We start from the raw sequence: 19,529 nt of genomic DNA on the forward strand, positions 1-19,529 counted from the left end.
ATTAAATCTAAAGTTTAAGAAAGACTCCCCTCCTCTCATGTACAACATGTATACGTAACTTGTGTAACATAACTAGGATTTTTGTGCACTGGGGTACTTGTTGTAACTATATAAGAGAGTGGTGATTGAGAGCTGCTGTTGGGAAGAGCTAGGGGAGGAGCACCTGTGAACGCTCAGCTGGGGAGGGGGCTGGTGAAGTGGGAGGTGGATATTGAACAGCACGGTTTTGCATGGGTCTGGTAAGGTGGGTTGGGCTAGAGGGGAAGAATCCTTGTGAGGGGATCCAGGTCGTGCTATAAAAGCAACGAGAAGGTGAGAAATAGTTGTTTGAATCTCATCATATTTTATCTGAAGCCTTGTTTAATTTTTGTTTCTTTTAAGAATAATCAAGATCAGGGCCGGCCCCGTGGCTTAGCGGTTGGGTGTGCGCGCTCCGCTACTGGCGGCTCGGGTTCGGATCCCGGGCACGCACCGACGCACTGCTTGTCCGGCCATGCTGAGGCCGCGTCCCACATACAGCAACTAGAAGGATGTGCAACTATGACATACAACTATCTACTGGGGCTTTGGGGAAAAAAAAAAGGAGGAGGATTGGCAGTAGATGTTAGCTCAGAACCAGTCTTCCTCAGCAAAAAAAAAAAAAAAAGAATAATCAAGGTCATATATTACCAACATTTTGCTGAAATCTACTTGATCCAGTCCCCTCCCCCCACCATAAAACAGTAAAGGTGGGAATACTTATTTTGACAATCTTCAATCACTTGAATAATACCCTGATTTATAACCGTTGGGGATTTGAAAGCTTGCTTTGTGTGTGGAGATGGTATCTGTTCTGATTTATTTTTTAAAAAGTGATGGCAGGCAGCGATAGGAACTTGCTCTTCCTGCGGAGTTGGATCTTTCTTTGTCTGCTCCAGTTGAAGTAGGAGGGGGGTGTGGGGGCAGTTTTAGTGCTGACCTGCTTAGCCATGCCCTTGGTGTTCATCAGCCCCATCGAGGGATAGTTCCTCAAGATAGTTGTGCTGGCAGTCCTGCAGCGAATGCCCACACCGGGAGGACAGGGAATTTCTGAAGGGCAAACTCCTGTCCTTCCAGACTGAAGATTTTCTGAGCACAGCCAGGAACTAGGTGGATATTCAGTAGAGATACACTGATTTCAGTTTCAGTACACTTACATATTCCCGCATGCAGAATGCCACCATGGGTGATTTCTAAAGGAACGCATCTAGTAAAGTGATTCTAAAGAATGACATCAGTGTGATTGGAGCAAAGGGATGGTGCTCCCTGGAGGAAGACATGCGATGATTTCGAGATTCAAGTCTTGATATGTCAACCTCACTTTATAATCACACCTTCTAAGACTATTGTCATGCAGAATTTCATGTTAACTTTTGAGCTTACTTTGTCACAAAGCAAAGTTAAGAGAAGGTAAGACTTTCTGCCTTATCTTGTTGGCTTGCTATTCTAGCCTTGACTACATTTAGAAGATGAGGTTTAACAACTTCTCTTAATAAACTATTCTGAGTCTTTCTCTACATTTTGGAAATTTGAATGAAACCAAATTGCTAATACTGAAGTTTAAATTCGTGATTATTTTATGCTTAATAGAGATGAATTTGATACCTTTTCATCATTTTCTGAAGTATTTTAGGAAAAGTTATCCCACTGGAGACTTAAGACTCTCTACCCAAAAATAGTGGTTTGATGTCCAGTCCAGGAAGGGGGATCGTTTGTGCTCCTGGAACCTGGACACTACTGGAGCAAGTATAGATTTAGAATTAAAATATTTATTGCATAGTTAAGATACCTATATGAAAATATTAATATCAAGCTTTTATCAGCATTAGAATATCCCATTAAACATTAGTATCCTTTCTAAGTACAGAATTGAACCTTATCTTAATTTATATTAATGCTACTAGAAAAGTCATCTTTTAAGGGAGGAAAAAAGTGACTACCTCAGAGTAGAGATAGGGTCACATCCTGGATTACTTGATGGCTAAGGACCTTTACCATCCAATCGCTGAGTGGTATATTGAGAATTAGCAGTAGCATACAGCGATCCTTTTCTGAGCATGTGAAGAATTGACTGCTTCAGAATGTTAATGGTTTTATTTTGCCAGGAAGAGGGTTTAAACAGAGAAGATAATTTCCCTGAGGTTCTAGAAGTCATTACACACGTATACAAGTCTCTTTCAGTGTTTTCAGGTCAAATTTAAATTAGTGTAACTGACCTATTTTAAGAAAACCCCTACAGATTAGCATTAGATATGTTACCGGTGTCTGGTAAATACGGAAACACTCGGTATTGGCTCTAAATGTGTAGAATTAATTTAAAAACTTTTAAAAAAGCATATGCAATATGTATCTTTTGTTTCATGCAGTTGCTGTGATTGGCTGATAAATATTTGTCAAAGAAAGAGAGAACTGAAACCTCGCACAGTGTGGCTTGGATGTCCTGAAAAGTGTGAAGAAAAACATCCCCGGAATTCTATAAAAAATCAAAAATACAATGTGTTTACCTTTATACCTGGGGTAAGACTATTCAGTTCTTGAAAACGGGTTGCATATCAGAGACTGCTAGCTTCCTTTTGTTTTCATTGTTTTTTTTTTCAGATTTTTTTTCCTTCTTAATTGTGTTAAATCCAGATCAGTGTCCTTTTGCTTTTGAACCATCCGAGTTTTAGATAATTGTTAAATAATGCATACGCGTGTTTAATGGCTACATCATAGAGTCCAGCTGAAGAGAATTTATAGTTTGATTATTGCCTTCAGTTCTAAATAAACATTATATTTATATTATTGTAGAAATAAATAAAGCTAAATAAAATTACTAGAAAATAAGTCATAAATTTTGGTTGGCTGGGAATTTGGAGGGAAAAGTAGACTGTAATGTTTAAAGCCTGCGAAGGCACTTCACAGTGAAAGTAAAATAATGTTTACACAGACATGACTCAGCAACAGAGTATTGATGAGCATTTATGGGTATCTTTTCCATTTCACGTTATAGATTTCAGGCCTTGTTATGTTGTTAAATCATTAGTTTTCTTTAATTAGGTATTATGCTTAATTTAAATACTGAAGTTTAAATATTTTATTACTTTTTTTGTTGCTAGTGATATTTCTGTCTTAAATTACAAAACTGAGTTTATACAAGTTTAGAATAGTTGAATAATTTTTACTTTTTGCGCATCATTCCCTATTTTAATAAATTTATCTATCTTTGTAAACGCAAAAGAAAGCTGGTACTGATTATATTTCCATATCAAAGTTTTTGACATGTTTTAGGTATTAGCTCTTATGCTATTTTGCAAGAAAATCTCATGATTATATGAAATGAGGGCTGCTTTATCTTTCATGTTTTCATTTAAATAATCATGCTGACTTTATATTGGGCATTGATTAACCCCCACCACCCGTCCTCATCTATCCAACAATTGACAAATGCTTGATATCTAATATATTCCCTTATTAAAACACACAAAACTAATGGCTTCGTAATTAAAAGACTGATATTTTGTCAGGACAATAAAATGTAAACTTTCAGTCAGATAAGTATTCTCATCTTTATTGAATGAAGCTACTGTTTTTTTCCTTAGATTTAAATTATTAAATACTCTCGGATTGGCTGAGCATTGTACATTTTCCTAAAGGTCATGAAGTTCATTCAGTAGACAATAAAGTATTGATTATAGTGGTTTAAAACCAACAGTGCAGCTTAACTTTGATCAGAGTAAATTCATATAGCCTACCCAGATTAGCTGTATTCTGAAAATACCTGTTGATGTGTCTGTACAACTATTACCGTGTGAATGAGTTTTTTTCTTCGATTGTCTCTTAAATTAGTCTTTTCATCTAAAACGTAGTATTTTAGAAACATTTAGTAATTGCGCAGTAGGAATTCTGTGCCATTTTTAGCACAAATGGCAATTTCTGAATTGCTAATAGATATAATTTATGCTAACTGAGATTTTAAAGAAATCACTGAGGAAAAAGAGAGCTTTCTCTCCTGCTGAGATTAATTTATAAAATGATTCAAAACATTTTTAGACAGCAATTGAAGATGATTATGAATATAACCGTGTTATCAATGTAACAGATTTTTCAGTCGCACACATAAGTGTATGATGATGTAGATAACTTCATTATATAAAAACTGTGGTTCCAGACTCTTTAAGTCAACAATAAGTGCTTAACCCATTGCTCTACTCTTGTTAAAATTTCCATACCTTCCAAGTTGCATAAAAAAAATGGCATCCCAGGAGATTTTGATTAGCACGTTGCAAGTTTCATTGTAATTCTAGTGTGCTGTTTGCTCATCTGTAAACATGAGTTTTGGTCCATTTTGATTTTCGATTTAAATCTAATAATTTGAGGCATTTGTAAATAGAAGTCTGTTAATATACAAGATCTTGGGTTTTCTTCATTAAAGATAATTCTGTTTGAAACAAAAAAGTTGCAGAATTTGCATTCTTAAAATTTTATTGAATGATATTTATTTTATATTTGAAAATTTGTTGAAGATCAATTATCAAGAGACTATAAAGAATGTATAGGCAGCTGTCTTTCTGAAAATTGGTCTGTAATTTACATATTTTTATATTTTATCATTTCATATACTTTGAGGGAAGGAAATACTTACAGGAGATTAGGCATTTTTTTTGTGAAGTCGTACCTTTGTACGTTTTGCTTGTTCTGAGTCTTTGTAAAGCTACCCAGGTGTCCACGTTCAGAAAACGTGGCTATCATATTTTATTTTTTACCATTTCAAAAATATAAGGTTAACATGACTCTTCCATTATAAAATTTTCTGAGTTATAAAGGTATTCATTTGATTATGTGTATTTACTGACTTATTAACATTGGGAAGATTTTGCTATCTCATTTGCATTGATGTGCATATAAAGCTTTATAGAAGATGAGTGTGGAAAACTGGAAAATTGCATACAAGAAAATCAAACTTTTAGAGGATACTTTTAATAGAGTTGAAAGTTTTAATGGTCTTTTTTTCAGTTTATTTTAAATATAATTTTGAGGTAACCCTACATCTCTTTGTTTGTGATTTCGTTAGTGGAAAGCCAATGTCAAAATTTTAAGTTTACTGTGACTCAGGGCATATTCTCACTGTTTGATGGAAATGTAGTTAGATATTGTGCTGATTTTAATTATTTAACTGAAGTATTAAAGGTTTTCCTTGGAGAGATTGTGTTAATTTTTTCTTTTCCTTTTTAGGTTTTATATGAACAATTCAAGTTTTTCTTGAATCTCTATTTTCTGATAGTATCCTGCTCACAGTTTGTACCAGCATTGAAAATAGGCTATCTCTACACCTACTGGGCTCCTCTGGTAAAAGAAAAGATTTTTGAAATTAAGTTAAATTATTAAATATTTAGAATGTAGTTTTACGAGTTGAGATGATTAAAAGATAAATTGATCAGATTTGAAAAAACATGATACTGTTGCTGTGTATCGTTGGACTTGTGTTAAAAGATTTTACAGAGTTCTATCACTTGAATCCTTTGCAGCCCTGTAGGAGTGTAAGGGCAGTTGCAGAGTGGGCTAGTCTCGAGTCCCGGCTGGAGAAATTACAGAGCACCTTTGCTGCTGGCGGGGGGAGGGGTTTCTATTGGGCATTCTGCACCTGCCTCGGGGTAGCAGGTCTGTCTTCCCAGCCCAGCTCCCTCCTGTGCTGATGGAGCTGTTGGGAGTCATGGTGTGGGGTATGTGGGGTCTGCTCAGTAACTCTCTTGACATCCTGACAGATGGGCAATTTTTTTACCTTTAGTTGATGGTCACAATTCTAAACTATCTCAATGAAGTCTAGACAATTTCTGGTTGACAGCTCAGTGTGTAAAGTTTTTTGGAAGGCAAATGATACTTGTCATCGAATATTTCCATTTCAAACACATGCTGTCTCGATAGTTTTATGCTGTATACTACTAGTTTTCATTAATTTTCAGCCTATATAGATAAGATGTATATCTTCTTTCATCCTTTCACCTGGAAAAATGTATTGCTCTCTTTTGTTTGCTCCCTTTTGGGCAGATTGCTGGTGTAATCTAGGCAGGGAAACGTAGAGAGTGAAATTACTCCTTTCGTGACAGAGCAGTGCAGTGCTCAGGTTTCCCACCTCAGCACTGCCTTCAGAATTGGAAATCTGAGCAATGTTCTCTTGAGTTCATCTGTTCTTGTTTGTGTAGCCCCGCCGCCCAGCAGACTGTTTCCTCAGATGCAGCAGGCTAGACTGGAAGAGGGCGTGGAAATCTTGTTTACAGGACAGGTGGATCCAGCCTCTCCCTTTCCCATTCCCATAGACTTAGGTTAGCATGGATTTGAGCAATGAAACTAACTTTGTATGTAATGTAAATACAAAATTACTGAATAAATAAATAGCTTTTCTGCTTACTAAATTAGCAAGATTGAAAGAGATATTGGTGCTGACAGTGTAAAGCTGTGGTACTTATCCACTGTTATTGTAAACATCAGTCTGTGCAGTCTAGCTTTTTTGGAGGATAGTTTGGTAATATATATCAGAGACCTTAAAAATGGATTCACCATTTTTGTTTGGGGAGTTTATCCTACAGAAATAATGATTGGTCACAGAGTCTAAAGAATGTCTATTTTTTTAATAAGAAAAATTATTTAAAAAGTCAGATGTCTAAAAGTAGATTGTTTATGCTATATGCTATACATATGTTAGAATACTGTGTTACTGTGTAGCTTTAAAAATAATTTTTAGAAAAAGTGTTTAATAACATTAAAGGTATATATATTAGAATAAATAGAAAAAAGTGGGTTAAAATATATATACAAGGAAATATACAAGTCTTTGATCAGGCAGCATTGAGTTTGTTTGTGTCCAGCTCTAATCTAAGCAATGTTGATTCAACAGCAATTAGGACAGACAAAGACCTTTCCTAATAGAGTTTATATTCTGGGGGAGAAGGACAATTTAAATAAAACCATAATGCCAGGTGGCCAACCATCAAGCTGTGAAGAAGAAAGTGTAAAGCAGGATAAGGGGATAGAGAATGACAGGGTTATTTCAATAGGGTTGTTAAGGAAGGCCCCCCTGAGAAAGTGACATTGGCCTGATATCTGAATGATAGGAGAGAGTGGGTGGGCCATGTGCAGAACGGGAAGAGTATTGCAGGTAGAGGGAATAGCAGTTGCAAAAGATCTTGGTGTGCTGCTGGAGTGTGTGGATGTGGGGACTGGGTGGAAGGGAGGTCAGAAGAGCGTGGGGGTCAGCTCTTCCAGGGCGCTCAGATTTCATCCTGAGTGGAACAGGGAGCCACGTGTTTGTGTCTGTTGCATATGTCACACGAAGGAGGACCCTGAAGCTTATATTACAGTTTTTAAAAGTTGGTGTGAGAGCCACATAGCCATGGAGAGGGAATACAGATGACTTTTTCTTTTTTCTTTTCTCTCATGTTTCTTCCCCTGGGAGGTAATCTCTATGTTGAATTTGAGATTAAATTGCCATGTATCTCCTAATAATTTGACTACTTGTGTTTGTGTCATTAAAACAGTGTGCAGTATTGTTTTGCGTGCTTTAAATTTTACGTAAAGTTAATCTTACTCTCTGTATCCTTTTGCAACATGCTTTTTTGGCTTAATGCTGGTTTATAAAATTGATCCGTGTTGACACATATATAACTAGTTCATTCATTTTCCCTCTCTAAAGTATTCCATTGTATGAATATATCCTAATTGATTTGTCCATCCTCTTGGGCAAGGAGATTTTTAGGTTGTTTCTGATTTTTCACACTTACAGATTTTGCTGTAATGATCAGTCGGATTGTATGTTATTCCTTATGCACATGTGCCAGAAATTCTATAGGCTATATATGCCCTAGAAGTCTCATTTAAAAAAGTGTTTTTTTTTTCCCATTTTCTAATAAAAACAGTTTAACGTTACAGAAATTTTATAATGTAGAGAAAATACTTGCTGATACTAAAAACACAATCATCTTTATGATTTTGATGTGTTTATTTCTAGCTCCTTTGTTCTATTCCTAGCTTTACACAGCTGTATTTACCACTTAAATATTATTTCTATCTTGGATTAGAGTTTATTTTAGCTTAAACAGTGATAGTCTGAGAACACAAATTCTTATTAAAAATCTAAAGTAAAATGTATTCATCTTGTTTTGCTTTTGCCTTTTGTCCTTATTAACTGATTTAATTAGGTTTTGACCAAAGAAAATGTTCTTTTTAGATGGCTTCTTTATGAAGAATTTAACTTGACCTGTTTACAAAATTGGTTATGTTGGCCAGACCTGGAGTGAATGCACACGCGTGCATCGTTTCCTCTACTTTCTGTTTCTTTATGAGCTCTCATTCCCACTTTTAGCTTGAATTCTAAGTCCTTTCACTCGAATTTTCAGGCTCAGGTTTTTTGAAGTACTTTATCATTTTTGTTGACATGTGAGAATTAACTTTATTGTATTTGGATAAGTACCTCAAAAAGAATCTACTTCAGTATTCATATAAGGGATACTGTTATTCTGCTGTGATTGTGGGTTAAGTGTCCCAGAGAGAAGTGAGAAGCCCTTTTTTTCCCATTTGAGTAGTGCGTTAATGTTGCCTTCTGACACACACAGCCAAGCTTTCTTCTCTTCTGCTCTGATTCCACATTGTAATACCTCAACATTGATCTGCTTTTTCAAATGGCTTTCTTTTGTTCCTTGGTTTGGCAGCAGCCTCAGCTGATAACTTTTATTAGATAATAAACAATGAAGATTTGTGAGTATCTATGCTTGTACTATTTATATACATTTTAACCTTTGATTTAGCAAAAATCTTGAAAAGTTGATGTGCGTGTTATGCTCACCTTCAAATCAAGAAGAAGGCTTAGGGTGTATGGTTCTTTGGTCCAAACTCACTTCAGAAAACCTTTTAAAAACTTTGAAAATTCAGATACTATATATAGAAGATCTTTTTTTATTAAACCAGGCAGAGTTAACAAACCTTTAAACTAAATTTAAATCTAGAATACATGGGCCGGCCCCGTGGCTTGGTGGTTAAGTGCGCGCGCTCGGATGCTGGTGGCCCGGGTTCGGATCCCGGGCGCGCACCGAGGCACCACTTCTCCGTCCATCCTGAGGCCGAGTCCCACATACAGCAACTAGAAGGATGTGCAGCTATGACATACAACTATCTACTGGGGCTTTGGGGGGAAAAAATAAATAAATAAAATCTTTAAAAAAAAAAAATCTAGAATACATATAGGTGTGTTTTTTTTAATCAAAGGAAGTTTTCTTCAACAAGAGTTTCTTTATAAGCTCCTGTGTTTTTACTCTTTCCGTACCCATGTGTTTTTAACCTCATTCCTGTGTCCACTGCCTTTAGTAGCATGTGATCTTTATACACACACTTAAGTTTTTGACATCTTTTCTGGCTCCCTAAGGTTCTGTAGGGTTGCTCGAAAAAGGAATCAGTTAGCATTTGCAGATCTTTCCTAGTCAAAACCCTGCCAGTGAAGCATAAAACTGTCTTATAGCTGGTGGTTATAAACTCTCATGTCTGATGTCCACTAGTTTTAAAGAAAACAAGTTCCTTCAAACTTATTGCCTCTGCTCTCTAACTAAAACTGGGATGTTTCTGAACACAGTGATAGCTTAATTAATAAGCTTTCTTTTTCAGTTACTCCTGGCAGTGTTATTTGCTGGCTTCAGTTCTGAACTAATTTCTGTTATATTTTCCCGTATAATAGAAGGGTAAAGTGAAGATAAAGTGGTTACATTACTGTGTCCGAATGAAGATTACCTTTCATATCGTTCAGCTTTCAGAACAATTCTTAGAGTTAAAGCTGGTGTAATCAGAGTAACAAACAGATTGTCATGCTTCTGTCAAAATTAATAAGGTGGCATAGATCTATCAGTGCAAAAGATTTTTAGATAAAGAAAACATGGATTTTTAACTCTGCATTTTCCATATAAAATATATTCCCAGTATCTTAATACATAATTGAAAACCAGGTAGGCTGTATAGATGAGAAATCAGTCTATGAGGACTCTGATGTTCGGGCTGATTTAAAAATACTTCCTTCTGTCCACCTTTTTTGGGGAGTGTCTCTGTGCACGAGAGGTGTAGATGAAGTACCAAAAGGAAAACTCGATTACTTGGAATCCCACCATCCAGAGACACTGTTAACATGAGCTGTGTGACCTTGTTCTCTTTGTGTCTCAATTTCCTTATCTGTAAATTGGAGCTAGTGGTACACATCTCATAAGGTTTTTGTGATATTTAAAAGGTAACTCATTTAAAATACATAGAAAAGAGCCTGGCATATAATAATCCTTCAAAGATAAACTAATATAATGTATCAGTAGAATTTTTCTCCTTTTACGAAAATATATGTTGTTTTGGCACTTATTCCACATGACTCCTGGGTTATCTGGAAAAACAGGAGAAAAGAATTCCACTTGGTGATACAAGATTTAGTCACTGGCTGTGGACAGACCACGTGAGACATTCCTGTCATCCAGTCTGACTAACAGGCTCGTGTACAAATTCTGTTGTTTCCAGGGTGACTGTATTTCACTGTGACTCTCTTGTTGAGTTTTGGTTTTTCTGGTAGCTGTACTATAGCTTACATCTGTGACTTGGTTGGTGCTGGGGTCATGGGAAGGCCCACCTCTTCCTGCAGGAAGACTTGCTTTTCCAAGTCTTCCATAAACCACCGATCTGTTATGATCCAGTTAAGAACTCGAAGATCTAAACTCTAAAGGTAGAGGCCTGTTGATTATAGACTCTAGTGCTTATGAAGAAAATGGTGGTATCATCTTCACCTTTCCTTTAATCTGCTTTGTATTCCTAGGCTGCCCATTGGGTGTTTTCTCAGGATAGATATGCTGGAGGTGGACGTGATGGTGTGGGAGTGACACCTCTTGGCTGTTGCTGATCCTGCACGTCTGTTTTGCATTCAAATAAACCATTAGATTTGGAATATGGCCTAGAGCAGCGTAATATGCCAGCAGTCCTTGCCTGTGACCAGGGCTCTGTTCCCTCTTAGGAGTGTTTAACTCCTGTTTTCAGAAGTTGGGACCTGCCCCCTTTTGGTGCATCTTCTCTAGTATTACTATATTAGAAGTGGGAGCTTATTTTCACTTGAGTTCTTAGAAGCACTAAGAACTAGCACATTTTTGTGGTTTATAATTACTTAATGAATTGGGAGTTAACTTTTGCTGTCTTTAAGCCACAGGTTTAAAGAGTGAAAATTAGATTCACCTGGAGAAGTTAAATACATTTATATGTCCGGGGCCTGTTCCCTGGAGATTAGAGGTAATGGTACACATTTCAGGTAGGGCCTGAGCAAATCTGTGTTGCAGAAAATTTTCCGGGTGATTATGACATGCTCGCCTGATTGAAAACCACTTCTTTGAGGCCGGCCCGGTGTCGCAGCCGTTAAGTGTGCGAGCTCCGCTGCGGCGGCCCAGGGTTCACAGGTTCGGATCCCGGGTGTGCACCGACGCACTGCTTGTCAAGCCATGCTGTGGCGGCGTCCCGTATAAAGTAGAGGAAGATGGGCGCGGATGTTAGCACAGAGCCAATCTTCCTCAGCAAAAAGAGGAGGATTGGCATCGGATGTTAGCTCAGGGCTGATCTTCCTCACACACACACACACACACACACACACACACAAAACCCCACTCCTTTAAAAATACTATCATCAGTATATAAATAACATGTATTTGACAGTCATTCCCTTCTTGTCTCTCAAGGTGAGTCAGTCACAAGTAGAATTTTAAGAAATTACTTATACATCGTGAACATGAGTCTGTGACAGTAAATATTCTCCTGCATGAGACTGCTGCATAGAATTGTATGTATTTTCTGGATTCGTAGATGCATATGTTTCGTGTTACTGAAATTGAGTTGTGACTTACAAAGTTTGCATATTTAAAGTGGTATTGCCTTCCCACCCAAGACTATTACTAAATTAGTAATGATGTATTTTAAAATCAACATCATATTTGAATTAAGGAAATACAGTATTTCATCATATGAGTGTGCCATGAATTATTTGTGGACATTCAGATTATTTCCACTTTTTCCTATTCAATGCTGGGATGCTTGATGTTTTTTCTTTAGGCTAGGTTTCTAGCAGTGAAACTGCTTGGTTAAAGTGTATAAATTTTAAGACTTTTGATAATACTAAATTTCTTAAGACTATTTTTTTTTTGGTATCTGCTGCTTTGGCTTTTCATATATATTTCTTCTTTGTCTTACCTTTGCTAACTCTACTTGTAATAAAATGATGAGTTTACATTCAAGGCAAGAGTCCTTCTGTGCCTCCAACTAATAGGCTCTTTGGTGACCACTTTATGTCACTGCTGCTTTGTCACGACGAGGTATCACTTTGGAGAAGCTGGCCCTAAGTCCCTAGAGTGCATACTTCCCTCGAGGACGGGAACGTTTGGTCATAATATAGAAATCTCTCTTGTTGTTAAAATTTTGTACTTTGCACAGCTAATATACTCTTAGGGGTAAAAGACTGAGTGCTTTCTCCCTGAGATCAGGAATAAGATGTCTGCTCCCTCTGCTTCTGTTTAACATGGTGCTGAAGATAAAATGGATAGAGCAGTTAGGCAAGAAAAAGAAATAAATAGCATCTAGATGGAAAGGAAGAAGAAAAGCTACCTATCTCAATTCACAGATGGCATGATACAGGAAAATCTAAGGAGTCCACACACAAAAATATTGGAACTAATAAATGAGTAAAGTTGTAGGATACAAGATAAATATACAAAAATCATTTGTATTTTTATATACCAGCAATGACCCTCTGAAAATGAAATTAGGATAACAGTTCTGTTTATAATAGCATCAAAAAGAAAAAAATAGGAATGTATTTAGCTCAAGTGCAAGATTGTGTACTAAAAACTATAAAACATTTTTGAAAAAAATTAAAAGCTAGATAGAAAGTTGTCCCATGTTCAAGAATTGAAAGACTTAGTATTGTTATAATGGCAGTACTCTCCAAATTGATCTACAGATTCAGTGCAATCCCTATCAAAATTCCAGCTAAGTTTTTGCAGAAATTGGCAAACTGATCCCAAACTTCATAAGAAAATGCAAGGATCCCAAGTAGCCAGTACAACCCAGGAGAGTAGATCAAAGTTGGAGAACTCATACTTTCCTATTTCAAAACGTATTACAAAGCTATGGTAATCAAGATAGTGTGGTGCTGGCAGAAGGACAGATATATAGATCAAGGGATACAATGGAGAGTCCAGAAATAAACCTATACATTTACGACAAATTGATTTCCAGCAAGGGTACCAAGACAGTTCAGTGGAGAAATAAGTGTCTTTTCAACAAATGATGCTGAGACCACTGGATAGCCACATGCAAAAGGATGAAGGTGGACCCCCACCTAACACCATACACAAAGAGTAACTCAAAATGAATCATAGACCTAAATGAAAGAGCTAGAACTGTAAGACTCCTAGGAGAAAATGTAGAGGTAAGTCTTTGTGATCTTGGACACCAAAAAACCCAAGTGACAGACAAAAAAATTAAAGTAAATTTGACTCATCAAAATTAAAATCTTCTGTGCATCAGAAGACAGACACCATCAAGAAAGTAAAGTAAGCTAGAATGGGAGAAAATATTTGTAAAATCGTATTTGTAAATCACATATCTGACGAGGTATTTGTATCCAGAATAATATAAAGAACTCTTAGAACTTATAAGCACATGTAAAGTGATGTGACCGCTTTGGAAAACAGTTTGACTGTTCGTCAAAATGCTAAACATAGAGTTCCTGTATCACCCTGAATAGGCACATCCTTAGAGACAGAAAGTAGATGAGTGGTTGCCAGGAGCTGGCAGCAGGAGGGAAGGGGAGGTGACTGCTGTTGGATATGGGGTTTCTTTTTGGGGTGATGAAAATCTTCTAAAATTAGATAGTGATGATGGTGGTGCAGCTCTGTGAATGTACTAAGAAAATGAATTGCATACTTTCAGAGGGTTAATTTTATGGCATGTGAGTTATAGCTCAACAAAACTGTTATTTAAAAGAAAAGAAAATATGTGCTGAAGGACCTAGGTGAGGGTCAAACTCTGCCCTCAGGAGTTATGTTTGGGGGCTATGGCAGATACGGGCACATACTGTGCCCACCTTCCTCTTTGCAAATGGGGCACGCCACCAACTGTGATTCTCTTCAATGGTTCCAAGAGTGGCTTTAGAATACTTTTCAAAATAGTACTTTTCAAAACCACTGGAAGTATATTGGCAAAGACCAGATGGGATACCTCCTGGTGTTTCAGGAGACTACTGATAATTCCCTGGTGTTGGAGGATAAAGCATCATTGAGTGGGTGCTGAGGCTAGAGAGCCATCCTTTCTTAAGGTTGTACTTTAGTGAAAGGAGTGTCAGCAATGAGGAGCTATCGAAGATTTCGGGCAGTAAATTGCTAGCACTCATCTCTGGAGGAGGATTTTACCACGTATTTTTCAAATTTGTACTGTAGAAGACACTTTGGTAACTGTGTGGAAGGATGATTTGGGGGGGAATGAGGCTGGAGGCAGGAGACCAATGCCGTAATGATGATGTAGGTGAGAACTGAGGAGGGCCTGAGCCAGGCTCACGTGTCAGTGGTGAGAATGGTCCAGGCTCGAGACATGTTTAGGAAGCACAGTCAGCAGTTGGTGATCAGTGATGAAACTGAGGGCAAGAGAAGACTCATGACATTATTTATGAGTGATGGCTATACCATGAAAGTCAAGACTGTGATCACTAATGAGGGAATGGAGAACTGGGCTTTGTGGACTGAGGCTTGAGCCCTGCACCAGCACTCAGGGATGACTGCATAAAGAGGAGTGCATTTCAATAAATATGAGAAACATTTTCTCTGGTGGCCCGTTTAATTTAGCCTATTAGTTATTCAGATAAAAAAATAGAAGAAAAGATTATTGTACTTTCAGGGGAAATTCATCCAATGTTGTGTTATTTAAAAAGTAGACTGGAGCACATCTGTCAGTAATATGAAGCCTACTGAAGAGGTCTTTATTTCATCATAAGGAGATTGACTTGAAGAATGGTCATGTAATATGTGTTAGAAACTGTGGATACAGCGTTTAGAAAAGATGGATGTTAGCCACGTTAGTAGTGTACTAGACTTTATCATAGATAACAAGTACATAAAAATTCTATTTAGATGGCATCAAATTAATCTATTCAGGTTTTTACTTAAAAAATGAGAGAAAGAAAGCATTATGACTTTGCCTGTGCTCTCAAATACAGTTGCATGATTTGCACTATGCAAGAAAATTGATCAGATTTGAGTATCTTATCTGGGAATTGTTTTATATTCCTAAGTAGTTTTATTCTATCGGAAAGATGTAAGTGCAGAAATTATATGTCAGTCTTTGTTAATTTGGTATTTGAATGCCTGAGTGTTCTAAATATAATTCATGGGTTTATTGAAGACTATTAATTTCTTTTTCTTTGGATTACTAGGTATTTTCTGAAGTTTAGCTTGAAGTACATATTATGTTGTGAATTCAAAAAATTTTCTTTGGTATAGTAAGAATTGTAAATCTTTTACTATGTATTATATTCTTTTTGTAGTGTTTCATTGTTACTTTTTGTCTCTTTTCTTTGTTTTCATTTATTTTGTGTTGGAGAAGTAATATAAATTGAGGGGGGAAATAAAACTAAATAGTAAAAGAACTTTCCCTTATTTTTTTGTTAAAGTCCAGTTTTCTTAAGTACCTTATTTTTTGTTTTATAGGGATTTGTCTTGGCTGTTACTATCACGAGGGAAGCAATTGATGAATTTCGGCGTTTTCAGCGAGACAAGGAAGTGAATTCACAGCTGTACAGCAAGCTTACAGTAAGAGGTTAGTAAGACACTTTATTTCATTTTTTTTTTGCTTGAGGAAGATGGTCCCAGAGCTAACATCTGTGCCAGTCTTCCTCTACTTCCTATATGGGTTGCCACCACAGCATGGCTTTAAGAGCAGTGCATAGGTCCGCGCCCGGGATCTGAACCTGCGGACCCCTGGCCGCCAAAGCAGAGTGCGTGAACCCAACCACTACGCCGTTGGGCTGGCCCCAGCAAGACAGTTTTAATCCAGTTTATTATTTGTTTAATGTAATCATCATTTTAGAATTAATATAAATGAAAGAAAATGTCTTAATTCTGTTACTGAAAATAGTGTGTGATGGCATTTGGTATCTAATTAATTTTCTCTTAATAATATAGTGCATACAGTTTCAGGGTATATTTTTATTCATTCTCTAGATGCTTGGACGTATGTGTGTCTATACATACACTTAAACACATGCACGTACACATGCATCTACATGAATATGTATATGAATAACACATGCGTATATATATGAATAATTATATAATATGCTCTGTTACAGTTTGTATATAATACCTGTGTGCTTAGACACCTGTGAAACCCAAGCGGTGTACACACGTTTTCTGTGAAGCATAATATCACCTTATCTAAAATATCTCTTTGGGTTATATTTTAAACACAGTCATGAAGATCAGACATCTTGTCCCATGGCCTTAAGCTATACTTAAGTGAAAGGACTGAGCACCTAAAATAAATACCATGACCAGATTGGTAACTGATGGGTGCCTGTTTTCTCCTTAACCTTCATTAAGGGCTTTAACCCTTGCTTAATTTATGCTTTTAAAGAGCTTGTTTATTTGGTTTTTCAATCTGTGGTAGAAAAGAAGCAATGTATTAGGAAGAGATTGGGTGAAGCTTTTATGAATAGGCATTATGAGAGTAGAAGAGTGACAATGAAACCTTGACAGTGAGAGAAGACATTGAAAAACTAAATGGATATTCATAATGACCTCAAAGTCTGTTTAAAAATGAAGAAGTTTAGACTGGATTTTGTCTCTTCTGTTTATAGATGGACATTATTTATTTTAGTGAATTATTTATTTTAAATAATCCTGTCCCAAAATAATTTTTTTTTTTTTTTTTTACAGCTTATTGGGATATATTTCATATAACATAAAATTTGTCCATTTAAAGTATACAGTTCAGTGGTTTTTGGTATATTCACGGAGTTATGAAACCATCACCACTATCTAATTTTGGAACATTTTTAACATTCTAAAAAGAAACTCTGAATATATTAGCAGTTATTCCCCATTCTTGCCCCTTTCCTACCCTGCTCCAGACCTAGGCAACCACTGATCTACTTTCTGTCTCTATGAATTTGCCTCTTCAGAACATTTCATATAAATAAAATCATGCAGTATGTGGTCTCTTGTTATTGGCTTCTTTGACTTGGCATAATGTTAGCAAGATGCATCCATGTTGTAGTATGTATCAGTACTTATTTCTTTTTGTTGCCAAATAATATTCCACTTTTCAAATACTGCATTTTGTTTTTTACCCATTCATCAGTGGATGCACATATGGGTTGTTTCCACTTTTAGGTTGTAAATATTGCTGCTGTGAACATTTGTGTACAAGTTTTTGTGTAAACCTTGTTTTCATTTCTTTTGTTTATGTACCCAGGAGTGAAATTGCTGGATTATATGATAACTCTGTTTTTGAGGAACTGCAAAACTATTTTCCTAATTGGCTACAGCATTTTACATTCTCACCAGCAATGTGTGAGGGTTCTAATTTCTCCGCATCTTCACCAACACTTGTTATTGTCTGTCTTTTTGATTGTAGCTATCCTAGTGGGTGTGAAGTAGTATCTCACTGTGGTTTTGATTTGTATTTCCCTAATGACTAAAGATGTTGAACATCTTTTCATGGTTTATTGGACTTTTGTTTGTCTTCTTTGGAGAAATGTTTATTCATATTTTTTACCTGCATTTTAACTGGGTTGTTTGTTGTTTTAATTGTTGAGTTGTAAGAGTTCTTTGTATATTCTAGATTTCAGTCTGTTATCAGATATATAATTTGGAAATATTTTGTCTCATTCTGTGGGTTGTATTTTCTCTTTCTTGATGGTGTCCTCTGATGCACATAAGTTTTTAATTTTCATTCAGTCCAACTCATCTATTTTTACTTTTGTTGCTTGTGTTTTGGGGTTGTAGCTAAGAAACAATTTACCACCGAAGGTTATGAAGATTTACTTCTATCTTTTCTTCTAGGAGTTTTATAGTTTTAGCTCTTACATTCAAGTCTATGAATCATTTTCATTTCATATTTTGTTTATGGTGTGTGATATGGGTCTACATTCTTTTGCATGTGAATATTATGTTGTCCCACTACCATGTATTGAAAAGTCTGTTCTTTCTCGATTGAATTGCAAGATTAATTGTGAAAAAGCTTTGATGCTTAAAGTAGTGACATCGTAGAGGAAAGGCGTACTATAGAAAAGAAGGTAAGCTCTAGTTTTGGGAAAAAGAATCCCCAGTATGGCCAGATAAATTAGGTGTAACTTTGGTTTGTCTTTTTTAGACTATACTGTGGATCCTGGCTTATTTTTTAAATTGTTTTATTGTAGCATTTGGGATGAGCAGAGATTTGTTTTTGTATATTAATTATATCATTCAAAAATAAATGGTATGGTGATGTTAGTGGAAATGGCAGAGTAGGCAGCTACACGTGCCCTTCCTTCCACAGAAGCATTGAAAAATCAAGCAGAAACTGTCAGAATTAACTTCATCAGAACTCTGAAAAATAGTCAGAGAGTTACAGCACCCAAGTGATTGTTGAATCCGGGAAAAGGCAACCTAAAAACAATGGGAAAGCTCTTTGCTGTTTGCACGTGTCCTTGCTCCACTTGGTGCCCATCCTGCTGCCTGTCTTGAAGACGGCAGCCCACGTTCCATATTTTGGACTCTGGAGCCTGGCTCTGAAGGGAGTGGAGCAGGACTTATTTGTAAATAATTGTGTTTGTGTGTTTAACTTATCTGGGGGCTACTTGAAGGAGTGACCCAAGATGCTCATCTTTCTTTCACCTCACTTGGAACTTAGGGCGGAAAAGCGAAAAAGCAGCAGGCATTTCTTAAGCATACATAAGGCTAAGGAAACGTTGTAGTAGCCTGGGGCAAAAGATTACAGTTGAGATATACAATAGAGTGTCAAATGCCAGGCAGAAAAAGTTGGGGAGAGAATTTCTTTGGAAAATTAGAACATTCAAAAGTGCCCGTGTTTACTGGGGAATTTTGAAAGTCACAATCAAGGCTAGTGCAAGCTCAGAAAAGACTTAAGAAGAACTTTTGCTTCTGGTCAGTCTCTAGGCTTAGCACAAGCAGAAGTGAAGGCTGAGGTAGAGTTGTAGACGCCTGGCTAAGTGATGGAGTCTCCAGCATAGAGCCATTCTGCGAAGACTGGGAGAGGCAGTTCTTCCTCCCCCCTTCTCTCTCTCCCTCTTTCTCTCTCTCTCCCCCTCTCTCCTCCCTCCTTCCGTCTCTCCCTCTCTTCCTCTGTCCCTCTCTCCCTCCCTCTCTTCCTCCCTTCTTTCCTTTCTCTCTTTCTCCTCATATGCTGGGAAATCCCTTTCAAACACTGGCTGAACACAGGCTAAAGTGAGAAAGACTTCAAAGACCATGCGTGACAAAGAATACACACTT

The 19,529-nt window shown here is 36.8% G+C and overlaps 1 protein-coding gene across 9 annotated transcripts in view; it reads left to right on the forward strand.

Moving 5' to 3' along the window:
* Positions 1–19,529, forward strand: part of ATP9B (ATPase phospholipid transporting 9B (putative)) — a 279,064-nt gene that overhangs the window by 37,119 nt on the left and 222,416 nt on the right. For 7 of the 9 annotated variants that reach the window (XM_058557340.1, XM_058557341.1, XM_058557346.1 and 4 more), the window contains 3 exons: positions 2,385–2,535; positions 5,233–5,346; positions 15,747–15,855. In XM_058557340.1, the coding sequence (XP_058413323.1) occupies positions 2,385–2,535; positions 5,233–5,346; positions 15,747–15,855 (374 nt within the window). The remainder of the gene's footprint in view (positions 1–2,384; positions 2,536–5,232; positions 5,347–15,746; positions 15,856–19,529) is intronic. The other 2 variants (XM_058557342.1, XM_058557348.1) reach the window with 2 other exon arrangements.

The sequence above is a fragment of the Diceros bicornis genome, chromosome 16 (assembly GCF_020826845.1).
Source record: "Diceros bicornis minor isolate mBicDic1 chromosome 16, mDicBic1.mat.cur, whole genome shotgun sequence".
Classification (NCBI taxonomy): Eukaryota; Metazoa; Chordata; class Mammalia; order Perissodactyla; family Rhinocerotidae; genus Diceros; species Diceros bicornis.